At 45.4% G+C, this 12351-nt stretch overlaps 1 protein-coding gene across 1 annotated transcript in view; it reads left to right on the top strand.

The window, feature by feature from the left end:
- MYOF (myoferlin) overlaps positions 1-12351 on the top strand; it is a 157856-nt gene that overhangs the window by 11283 nt on the left and 134222 nt on the right. The window contains 2 exon segments of the mRNA XM_032609332.1: positions 8029-8084; positions 10652-10743. Coding sequence (XP_032465223.1) covers positions 8029-8084; positions 10652-10743 — 148 coding nt within the window.

Here is a 12351-nt window from a genome sequence, read left to right as displayed (position 1 = left end):
AGTGAATCTGCAGAGCACCAGTCTTCATTCAGTCTCTAGCAGATTATGTCTCAGGAACGTGTTAGCCAGAGTGACCAGAGGTTAAGTCTTAGGAGCCAGAACACCTGCATCGAGATTCTGGCTTTGTTTCTTACTAGCAGGTGAGCCTGGACAAACTACTTAATTTTATTGTGCTATTGGGCTTAAATAAGGATAATAATAGCAACAGGTAACATACAAAGCCCTTTGAAGAGTGCCTGGCATGAGCCCAAACTTTGGTACCTATTACTCCTGGGCATTAGGTTGCCATGTTTATTAATGACGAAATCTAGGTATGGAGAGTTGGAGCCAGTGCCCAAGGTCACCCACCTGGTAAGTGGTGAAAATGTGGCAGGTTGCCTGGCACCCTCAGCCTGAGGTGCTGGTGAAGAGCACAGGTTTGGAAATGAGGCAGGCATGGGGCTGAAGCTCAGCTCTGCCAATTAGTAGCTTTGTGATCTTGGGCAAGTCAGTTAACACCCCTGAACCTCAGTTTCCTCATCTGCAAAATGGGAATATTAGTACCTCCCTGTTGGGCTGCACCCTGCAGGCCTAAAAGGACTCTGCTTGCCCAGCTTCAAGACCAAAGAAAGAGCCGGGAGTCAGCAACAGAGACATCAATGGTTTAATGGAGGGGGGAGCTTACATGTCTGAAGCAAGGTCCTAGAGCAACACCCCACCATGTGTGGTGGATGGTGGGCAGGACATGGTGGCAGTCTTCACTGGGGTGGGGGGCAGGGGGTGGAGATTACCAATTATAGGGGAAATGACGTCAGGTGGGTTCATTAGTCACCAGGCAAACCAGCAGAGGGGCACGCCCCTCACAGCCCCTTTGATAAGAACAATCACCAGCTGGGGCCTGGGGCAAGTACATAGGAAGGCGAGTCAGGTGAGTAAGATATAGGAGAAGCAGGCACTGGTCGGGCAGGGGATGTACAGAGAACAAGAGAACAGCCTTCTTGAGTTGCCTGACCGTATACTTCACCCCTACATACCCTGTATAACCCTTACAATCTTGGTCCGCCTCTCTTCCGAGATATCCCTGGGGTCAGGTACGTAGAGGGGCACTGCAACCAGATACCACAGATACAATACAGACAGGCCACCCCTGGTTTTCACAAACCCAGAGCCACCCCCAAGTGTGTGGTCAGGCCACTCAAGATGGCTGTTCTCTTGCTCTCTGTACATCCCCTGCCTGACCAATGCCTGCTTCTCCTGTATCTTACTCACCTGACTCACCTTCCTAGGTACTTGCCCCAGGCCCCAGCTGGTGACTGTTCTCATCAAAGGGGCATGAGGGACGTGCCTCTCTGCTGGTTTCCCTGGTAACTAATGAGCCCACCTGATGTCAATTCCCTATAACTGGTAATCTCTCCTCCACCACACGGGGCCCCCTCCCCGGGAGCGAAGACTGCCGCGGCGTCCTGCCCATCGTTCGCTGCACATGGTGAGTTGTCGCTCCAGGACCTTGCTTCAGACATGTAAGCTCCCTCCTCCATTAAATCATTGATGTCTCTGTTGCTGACTCCCGGCTCTTTCTTTGGTCTTGAAGCTGGTCAAGTGCAGGCCTTGTAGGCCTGCGGGGTGCAGCCCAACGCTCCCGCATAAGGATTTGATGTGAATGTGTTTAAAGTGTCTGGCACAGAATGGATGCTCGTATTCAGTTCTCCACCGAGAGAGCCGATCCAGGTGCCTGCCCGACCTGGGCTCCTTTCATCTGCAGCCCAGGCAGTTGGCAGGGCTGGAACGTGACCACACCCCAGGGTCAGCTTTTAGGAAGTAGATGCTGTATGGGTTGTTCAGATTGACTGGGCTTCACCGCAGCTCCCCTGAGGATTTGGTTTTGATTCAAGAGTGTGTGTGCCTGAAGGGGTGGCTCCAGAGGCCACTGGGGCACTGGGAACAGAAAGCTGAGCGGTAACCCAGCCTGCCTTTTTGTCTGGGCGTTCCTTTAATCAGCAACGTCAGTGACTGTTTCAGAAATTTACAAAACAGCCTCGCTTTGTGTCACAGTTGCCATTTGGCCAAAATGCCTTATTCTTAGAACCGGTTTGGCAGCATCTCCTGGAGCATTAGTGCAGCCGGTTGGGAAGCAAATAGAGATACTCCTTCAGCCAGATTGACCTGGATGGGCCACCTGTCTTCATGAGTCCCTCTAACACCTGAGGGTGGAGTAGTGTCCTGCTGGCCCTTCCTGGAGCCTTCCCTGCTTCCTGGTTCTTGTGGACGTTCTTCTAGATGCTGGTAGCTGCCAGGCTCACTGCCAGGGAGGAGCAGGCACTACCCACATGCCAGCTGCCTCTGGCGAGCCTCAGAGGCCTGGAATGGAGCCACGTGGCAGAATTGCTCCACCAGGGCTGTGCCCAGGCCCCTGGGCACTTCCTTTAGGCACTGGGGCCCTGCCCTCCAGAGAGGGCTCCATAGCCTGGGAAACCTCCTGGAGTCCACACTGGATGCTGCTCAGGTGCTGTAAGAAGAAATGATGTACTAGCTCCTGCTGGTTTAGTGCTTACGACATGCTGGGCCCTATGCTGAGCACTTTGTATTCATTTTCTTAATCATTGAAGCAACTTTAGTCATAATACTTATGAGCTTATCAAGTCCATTTCATTCAAATCATGGAGAAATGACTCTGGGGGGGATAACAATGTTAATAATGCAGTCCCAGCCTTTAAGAAGTCACTCTCTGGTCTTAATCCTCCAATTTGGGAAATTGCTCTGTGTCTGTATCTTCTAGAGTTTCAATCCTTGCTCTACCACTCACTTGCTGTGTGACTCCTGATAAGTTGCTTACCCTCTCTGTGTCTTGGGTTCTTCCTCTGTAACTGGAGATGATCATAATAGAATTTACCTCTTAGGGTTGGTGTGAAGATTAAGTGAGACAGTCATGGGAAGCGCTGGGAACAGTGACTAGGTCAGAGCACTTAATAACTGTTAGCCATGTGTGGAAGGGCTTCAGGGGGCTCTGTGAAATTTTAAGCCAGATAGTGGATGCCTTTGTGTATGTCTGTGAATGTTTCTCAAAACAAAGGGGGCATAATCCAGGACCCAGAGAAGATGCAGAAGTATTTCTGAATGGGAGGTCAAGTTTAGATGCATGGCTGATCTACCTTGCGTACCAAAGAGCTGAGTTACTTAAGAAAGCTTTGTAAGTAGCACCCCCATTTCTCCTGGGGCCATCTCAGTAAGACGCAGCAATCTAACCAGTCAGGACTTGGGGGCACTTCATATTGGACCTGGAGGAAAACTTAGAGATCATCTAGTCTAAATTCACCAGTTCACACAAGAGGGACTCTGAGCTTGGTGGTTGAGCCTTATGTCTCCCTGAGGTAACAGCTCAGGGAAATGGAGAGTTCCCTGATTTGAAAGTCCAGTGAGAAGAGCTGGACAAATACCTGTCTTCTCCTTGCAGGATTGTTAGGATCAGTGAGATGGTGTGTATGTATTTGGAAGTATGTAAAATGTGTTACCATCGTAGATGTTATTACTTCCATGGGCACCTGGTATTACCAGTTGGTTGTTTCTCTGGAACCAATAGTATATATGTACATATAAATGGAGAGAGACAGAGACAGGGAGAGAGAGACAGAGACAGAGGGGGAGAGGGCTCATGCAATTGTAGGGGCTGGCAAGACTGAAATTTCTAGGGCAGGTATATGGTCAGGCCACTCAAGATGGCTGTTCTCTTGCTCTCTCTACATCCCCTGCCCGACCAGTGCCTGCTTTACCTGTATCTTACTCACCTGACTCACCTTCCTACTTACTTGTCCCAGGCCCCAGCTGGTGATTGTTCTTATCAAAGGGGCTGTGAAGGACATGCCCCTCTGCTGGTTTCCCTGGTAACTAATGAGCGCATCTGACATCAATTCCTTTATAAGTGGTAACCTCCCCTTCTTCCCGGGACTGAAGACTGCTGCTGCGTCCTGCCTGCTGTCTGCAGCACATGGTGGGGTGTCGCTCCAGGACCTTGCTTCAGAGGTGTGAGCTCCCCCCCTCCATTAAACCATTGATGTCTCTGTTGCTTACTCCGGGCTCGCTCTTTGGTTTTGAAGCTGGGCAAGCACAGGCCTTGTAGGCTTGCAGGGTGCAGCCCAACAGCAGACAAGTAGGCTGGAAATTCAGGTAAGAGTTGATGTAGTCTTGAGACTGAAATCTAAAGGGCAGGCAAGCAGGCTGGAAACTTGGGCAGGATCTTCTGATACAGTCTTGAGGCAGAATTCTTTCTTCTCTAGGAAACCTCAGTTATTCCTCTTAAGGCCTTCAGCTGTTTGGATGAGGCCCACCCACCTTATAGAGAGTAATCTGCTTTACTTAAAGACAGTTGATTGCAAATGTTAGTCACATGTATAAAATACCTCCGCAGCAACATCTAGACTACTGTTGGACCAAACAACTGGTACCATAGACTAGCCAAGTTGACATAGGATTAACATTCACCCTGGTCCTCTCGGCACAGATGTACCAATCCGGTCTTAGGAGTCATGGTGTTTCTCTCACTGTTTCAATAAGAGTTCACACTGTAGGTGAACAGCAAAGGAAATGGTTCTGTGCACGAGGGCATGGTGGCTTGGCAAGGAGTGCTTGTTCAGTTCTTAGGAAATGTTATTGGGAGGTTGGCAAGCGAGTTAATTACTGCAATGGTGACCTTCACAGAACTGAGAGGGAAGCCAGTGTAGCTAATCAAAAAACAGGAAATGTCTCAAAGAATGCCTTGAATCATGGTCCAGAGTGTATTCTGAATTTGAATCAATTGTTATGTTCTGGGTTGAAACTATTTAATTCCTTACTGTAGACAGAAACAGTTCTCTTCATAACTTCAGAGGTGGGAACTGGGGGAGGTGGAGAAGGGGAAAGAGTTTCCTGTAGTTTAATCTGATGTTTAGTGCCTGCAACTGAGGCCTTTTTTAAAAAAAGATGTGGAATAATTGAATAAATGTGTGACATTGTGGCTGCTGATAAGACAGGAATTTATGTACTTTTTTTTGGCTGACATGTGAGAAAAGGCAATAAAATGTAATGTGTGCACATTTTTTAAAAATTAATTTATTTTTGGCTGCGTTGGGTCTTCCTTGCTGCACGCGGACTTTCTCTAGTTGCGTTGAGCAGGGGCTACTCTTTGTTGCGGTGCGCGGGCTTCTCATTGTGGTGGCTTCTCTTGGGGAACACGGGCTCTAGGCGTGCGGGCTTCAGTAGTTGTGGCACACGGGCTCAGCAGTTGTGGTGCACAGGCTTAGTTGCTCCGCGGCATCTGGGGTCTTCCCGGACCAGGGCTCGAACCCCCGTCCCATGCATTGGCAGTGGATTCTTAACCACTGCACCACCAGGGAAGTCCCTATGCATCTTCTTTATTCAGCGTTTCTGACAGCTTCTAGTGAGGCATTGGTGTGGTAGCAAACACACACTCAGGTTTTGGAGCCAGGGAGACGTAGGTACAGATTCTGGCTCTGTTTCTTTATTAGCTGTGTGACCTTGGACAAGTTAACCGGCTTTTCTCAGTTAACCACCTTGTCTGTAAAATAAGGATGAGAATGTTTACGTTGCAGGTTTATTGTAAGGATTTAGAGTCCCCGCAGTAGAATGCACAACCTGACACCTGTAGATCGTTATTTAGAGGGAGTAGCTACAACTGTGGATAGAAGCCATTTTGACCAGTTCCATCGATTTCAACATCCTTTGCAGGGCTTCTCTTTTTCTCCCACACTTTCTGGTACTGTACCAGAGAGGAAGATTGAGAGGTTTCTGTCAGACGAGGGGAAGAGTGAGTGGGGTCAATATGGAAGTGTGAGAGGGGAAATCAGGACCACTTCTAGGTGACGTCAGAATCTGATCCAGTGAGGGGCTCTGGAGGCTGCATAGAAAGACCACAGTCGGAGTCAGGATAGGTCCAGGCATGAGCTGTTGAGTCAAGTCCTGCCGAAGTTTAAAAAGGGAAGCCAGCTGGGCGATGGGAGCCCACTCAAGTGGAGGAGTTAATGCTTAGCAGAGTGAGGGTGATGACTCATAGCTTTGCTATGCTGAGGTTGTGGAAGAATGGGGTGGCTAGTCCCACAGCTGGCCGTGTGCTGGGAGCCTTAGCAACGTGACATTCAGCTGAACGAAACCCACTACCTTCTCCATTCCACAGCAGTACAGGGGAAGCTGAGGAGTGGTTCAAAGCTTGGCCACCAACGTGAGACTGCCTGGGTCCAAAACCTAGCTCTGCCTCACTTACTAACTCGGTGATGTTGAATTCGTTACTTGACTTCTCAGTTTCCTTAGCTGTGAAAGGGGGATGAAAATGATTATACATACCTCCTAGGGTTTGAAGGAGATTAGGTGATGTGAGATAATAGAAAAAATATATGTTGGTCTGTGTCTTCCCCCCAACCCCACGCCCTCGCTCATTTTTCCTGGCACAGAGCTCCTAAAACCCTTGTAACTTCCTAAGGGATAAGAGTACTAGGAGTATTTTTTGTTCAGTGAAGCCACTCTGGGTGGGCCCCTGGATGGGGGCTAGTCACCAGAAAGATGAAGCCATGACTAGAAGCTGGGGATTTTCAGCCCCAGCTCCACTTCTCTAGAGTGGGGAGAAGGGCTGGAAATGGAGTTAATAATTAATCATGGCTATGTGAAGCCTCCATAAAAATCCCAGAAGTGTGGGGTTCAGAGACCTTCCAGGTGGGTGAACACATCCATGTACCAGGAGGGCAACGCACCCCCACCTCCATGGTGACAGAAGGTCCTGTGCTTGGGACCCTCTCAGACCTCACCCCATGTATCTGTTCAGCTGGCTGTTCATCTATACCGTTTATCAGTCCTATAATAAACTGGTAAATGTAAGTAACAGTTTTCCTGAGTTCTGTGAGCTGCTCTAGCAAATTAATTGAACCCAAGGATGGGGTCATAGGAACCTCAGGTTTATCGTCAATTGGTTAGAAGCCCAGGTGACAACCTGGACTTGCTGTTGGTGTCTGGGGGTGGGGGCAGTCTTGTGGGACCGAGCCCTTAACCCCTGGGATCTGATGCTAACTCAAGGTAGACAGTGTCAGGATTGAGTTAAATTGTAGAACACCCAGGTGATGTTGCAGAAAATTGCTTCGTTTGGGGAACATGCCCTGCCCAATACATCTGGTGTCAGTGTTGTGAGTGTTCTGTGTGATAGTAGAAGAGACACACAGGAAGAAAAACTTTTTTTTCCCCCTGAAAACAGGTGAGCTAAGGTTTACAAAGCCTTTTGTACTGAAACTTAGCTTTTATTTTGTTAAGTGTCTGGGGACTCAGGGATTCAGTAGAAGCCCCTGCTCTTTGGACTTTGCTTCAAGGAAGCTTTGAGCACTAGCTGGATAAACATTTACTCATCTGGGTAGGTGTACTGTCCAGTCTCAGGTGCAGAGAAAGAAGACCTTGTGTCTTCAGAAACAATGAGCCAGGAGTAAAGGAAATGCCCAATGCTCTGCTGGTCCTAGAAAGTGTTCATCTACGAATTATCTTGTATTAAGGCTGTGAGAGGGAATCCAGCATAATCTTTAAACTGTGTTGGGGTCTTATCACATGCAAAGGCAGCATGGGCTTCAGAGCTGAAATTCCAGGTTTATATCAGGGCACCACTGCTGCATATGAGGTCAGACACATTCCTCAACTCCTCTGAGTCTCAGTATCCTCACTGATAAAATGGGATACCTGTGGGTCAAAGGTTACCTTCATTGGCTTCTTTCTGCAACAAGCTGGGGAGATGCACAGGCCCTGGGTGACTTTGGTCTGCAGGATTTGTTGAGGGAGAGACAGAGGATCACAGCATTTCTGTGATTTTGAGTCTCCCATCCCTCAGCTCCTTGTCGGTCTGGGGATGGGAAAAATGTTTTTAGGCCAAAAATGCTGTTCAGTTTGGAAAACTCGTTCAGGCAGCCCTCACCCTAGTCAGATGAAGGTAAAATGTAGGCACACCGTTTGCCCTCAGGGAAAGGTTCTTTGAATGAACAGTACAGGCTCTGTAAATGTTTCTAATTGATATCTCTTATTTTTAATTTGCAGATGAGAAAAAGAAAACAAAGAAAGTCGATAATGAACTCAACCCAGTGTGGAATGAGGTGACTTCGTTATTTTTCAATTTTGTTTCACTGGATAAGCTACCTCTGATTGTCCCATCTTTGGTCAGAGGTTAACTCTTCCATTTGGAAGGACAATCTCTGCATTTCACCCCTACCCCCTCCACCTCCCTCTGTGGCCACAGAGACAGCAGAGCAGCTGAAGGACACTACTGCACAGTGACATCTCCTCTGCAGTAGTGGTGTGGCAAGTGGAGCCTGGATGGGTTAAGGAGGGTGGGGTTCTAGCCTGGTGCAGCCATGCGCTTGCTGTGTGACCTTGTCCAGTTATGCTGCAAATTGGGGCACATCTGTAGAGCGAGGGGTGGGATTAGATCACCTCTGGAGTCCCAGAGAGAAAGCTCTGTAATTAAAAAACATATCTGTATGTGACTAATCAAAATGGTATGACATGATACTTTGTGTATCTGGAAGAGTGTCATTTATTGTTTTTTATGTTGGTAAAAGTAATATATACTTAATGTAGAAATTTTGAAAACTTCAGATTAGCTTAAAAAAATTACTTTTGGTCCTACTATCCAGAAGCAACTACCGTTAACATCTTGGAGGTATCAACAAATATTTATTGAATGAAAACATTTAATAAAATAGGGTGTCTTAGAATTAGCCAGTTAGTATCATACAGTGAATATAGTTTCCTAGCCTATTTTTTCCTACTATTATATTCCTGAACATATACCCCTATAATTCCATTAAAAAATATTTTTATTGACTATGTAATATTGTATTGAATCGATATAATTTATAGACCTCCCCCCCACTGATGACTTTATATCTATTTTATAGATTGTTTCAGTGTTTAATAGATTTACAGATATGTGAAATTTTTAATTCTTTCCACTGAGTAGGATTTTCCTACGCTGACTAATTTTTGAAAAGTTGATCATCTGCCCTGTTGTTGTTCTAAAAACCAGGTCAAACCTTTCTGGATAAGTGCAGTGATAAATGTCTTTGTTATTTTGCTAAGTCACCAGGCTGTGACGGCTTCCTTCCACCAACTGCAAATCCCCTCTCCCCTTCCCCTCCCAACGCGTTTCAGTATCCCTATAAAATAAAGACTACTCGTTCTCACTGGATGAGGCCAAGACTAAAAGCTTCTTAATGCCTATCTGAAATGCCCTGCTGGTTTCATGCAGGTTGAGAGGGAATTCCACTCCTCTGCAATTTCACTGGAACCCAGAGCACAGCCAGCTGGACTGCCAGCTCCATGAGAGCCAGAGGCTGTCTGGTTGGTCCCTGTGGAAACTGTGGGTTCCTAGCACCTCACACAGAGCTCCAAGACTAAAATAAATAAAAAGTACGTGTATGTGTGCATTTAGTGATAACATGCCTCTTTATTTTTTAAATTAGTTTATTTATTCTTGGCTGTGTTGGGTCTTCGTTGCTGCACGTGGGCTTTCTCCAATTGTGGCGGGGGTGGAGGGCTACTCATCCTTGCGGTGCGCAGGCTTCTCTTGTTGCTGGAGCACGGGCTGTAGGCGTGTGGGCTCAGTAGGTGTGGCTCTCGGGCTGTAGAACGCAGGCTCAGTAGTTGAGGCGCACGGGCTTAGTTACTCTGTGGCATGTGGGATCTTCCCGGACCAGGGCTTGAACCCGTGTCCCCTGCATTGGCAGGCGCATTCTTAACCACTGTGTCACCAGGGAAGTCCCAACACGCTTCTTTATATTTGAGCTCAATCCATGTGGCCGATGGCAGAGAGGTATATGGTCACATGAGTAGGCGTGTTTTCCCGAGGGCGTCATCCATCTTACCCCATTTTGTTTCCAATGAATTTTTTTCTCATAGTGCATATGTATTTATCAAGTAAACTTCCCAATTGCAGCTTTATAACTGAAACCAAACCTAAACGAAATGCCAACCCAAACCCATGTGGATTGGTGGGTATGTTTTAATATGAGCTGTGAGACTCCTTCTCCATCCATTCCAAACCCATTACAAGGAGCATCAGATCATCATCACGCAGTGCTTTATTTAATTAATTTATTACATAATCAAAGACATCAGTGGTACTAAGTTAATCTTTTTTTTTTTTTTTTTAACATTTGCCATTAGAAAGCAATTTACTGCCTTAAGATGAAAGACTCAGCTGACTACAGCACTGACCATGGTGGGACTTAAAATAAGGGGCTGATGCATTTCAGAAAATGTTTTCTTAGATTATTTACCACTTTCTTCGATAATATGGTTAAGAAAAGCAAACAATTTAAAAATAACCATTGAAGAAAGCATTTTCACATACATATTTTATTCTATTTGTGCTACAGCTGTGGTAGGCATTAAGTCTAGTTCTCTGCCTATGAGACGGATTTGGTGACTTGTCCAAAGCCATAGAGTCTAGAAAACGGGAAGCTAGGAGTCTGGTTTTCTTTCCCAGGAGCCTCAGCAGCCTCCAGGTTCAGAATTTGAGCACTTTTGTCTAACTATAGAACTGAGTACGTCAAAAGATTGTCATTGGTGGAGATGATCCGATATTTAGTATCAGTGCATCTTATGATATTCCCGGATCCTTTTAACAGTCTCTTTGTTTTCATAACCTACCTGTGGACAGATTTTGGAGTTCGACTTGAGGGGTATACCACTGGACTTTTCATCGTCCCTTGGGATTGTTGTGAAAGATTTTGAGACAATTGGACAAAATAAGTAAGTTGATTTCAATTGTTTTTCTCACGTTACATATTGTCTTACTATTGTTCGTTTTGTTGAAGGAACATATCTTTAATAACATTATAATATTTCCAATATAATTGTGCTTTAATTCTGTGCCCTCCTCCACCCCTTATGAGCCAATATCAGATGTGGCTAATCAATCACAGTGCACTTTCCCAATGACTGCTCTATTCATAGGAGGTTGCAAACACTAAGCCACCACTAGTCTAGCCAATTTGGTACTTAACAGTGAAACCTTTTTATGCTCCTGCAGTTTCTTGGTTAACTAGGTATAGGCACTGATGATTTATCCAAACAAACAAAATCATTTCTTCTTCTGATTATGTATAACCCATGTATGTCTCATTCAAGTTCTCTTTCCAGCCCTGCTTCCATTTTAACGTCTCGGTGGTTTTTTAGACCCAACAGATCCAAACCAGATTCCTACTCTTACTGCCCCTGCCAGTTTCAGATGGGGAAGAGTCACGGTGGTGCCCAATGATGGCACACAGAGTTGTCCCCTGGGTAAAGTTGAGGTTCCCATGGGACAGAATGACCTCAGTAAATTCACCCCAGTCCTTGATCTAGACTTTGGCTTTAGACTTGGAACGCAGTCTTATGTTATCAATTCAAACTAACTAAACTCACAAGAGAACAATTCTTAAAACCATAATACTTGTTATTTTCTGATGGAAATAAATTGCCTGGTTGGAAATAAATTCCTACTCTCTAATGAATTCTTTTTAAAATGAATTTAAAAAAAATTTTATTTTATATTGGAGTATAGTTGATTTACAGTATTGTGTTAGGTTCAGGTGTACAGCAAAGTGATTTAGTTATACATATACATGTATCTATTTTTCAGATTCTTTTCACATATAGTTTATTACAGAGTACTGAGTAGAGTTCCCTGTGCTATACAGTAGGTCCTTGTTGATTATTTTATATATAGTAGTGTGTATATGTTAATCCCAACCTCCTAATTTATCCCTCCCCCCCACCTTTCCCCTTTGGTAACCATAAGTTTTCTATTAAGTGTGTGAGTCTGTTTCTGTTTTGTGAATAAGTTCATTTGTATTATTTTTTTAGATGCCACATATAAGTGATATCATATGATATTTGTCTTTCTCTGTCTGATTTAACTTCATTTAGTATGATAATCTCTAGGTGCATCCATGTTGCTGCAAATGGCATTATTTTGTTCTTTTTAATGGCTGAGTAATATTCCATTGTGTATATGTACCACATCGCCTTTATCTACTCCTCTGTCGATGGCCATTTAGGTTGCTTCCATGTCCTGGCTCTTGTAAATAGTGCTGCAATGAACATTGGGGTGTATGTACCTTTTCGAATTATGGTTTTCTCTGGATATATGCCCAAGAGTGGGATTGCTGGATCATACGGTAGCTCTATTTTTAGTTTTCTGAGGAACCTCCATACTGGTTTCCACAGTGGCTGCACCAATTTATTGTACATTCCCACCAACAGTGTAGGAGGGTTCCCTTTTCTTCACACCCTCTCCCGCATTTGTTTGTAGACTCTTTGATGATGGCCATTCAGGCTGGTATGAGGTGATACCTCATTGTAGTTTTGACTTGCATT

This window comes from Phocoena sinus, chromosome 16, assembly GCF_008692025.1.
Source record: "Phocoena sinus isolate mPhoSin1 chromosome 16, mPhoSin1.pri, whole genome shotgun sequence".
NCBI lineage: Eukaryota > Metazoa > Chordata > Mammalia > Artiodactyla > Phocoenidae > Phocoena > Phocoena sinus.
Note: the sequence above shows the minus strand (reverse complement) of the source record. Positions and strands in the feature narration are given on the sequence as shown.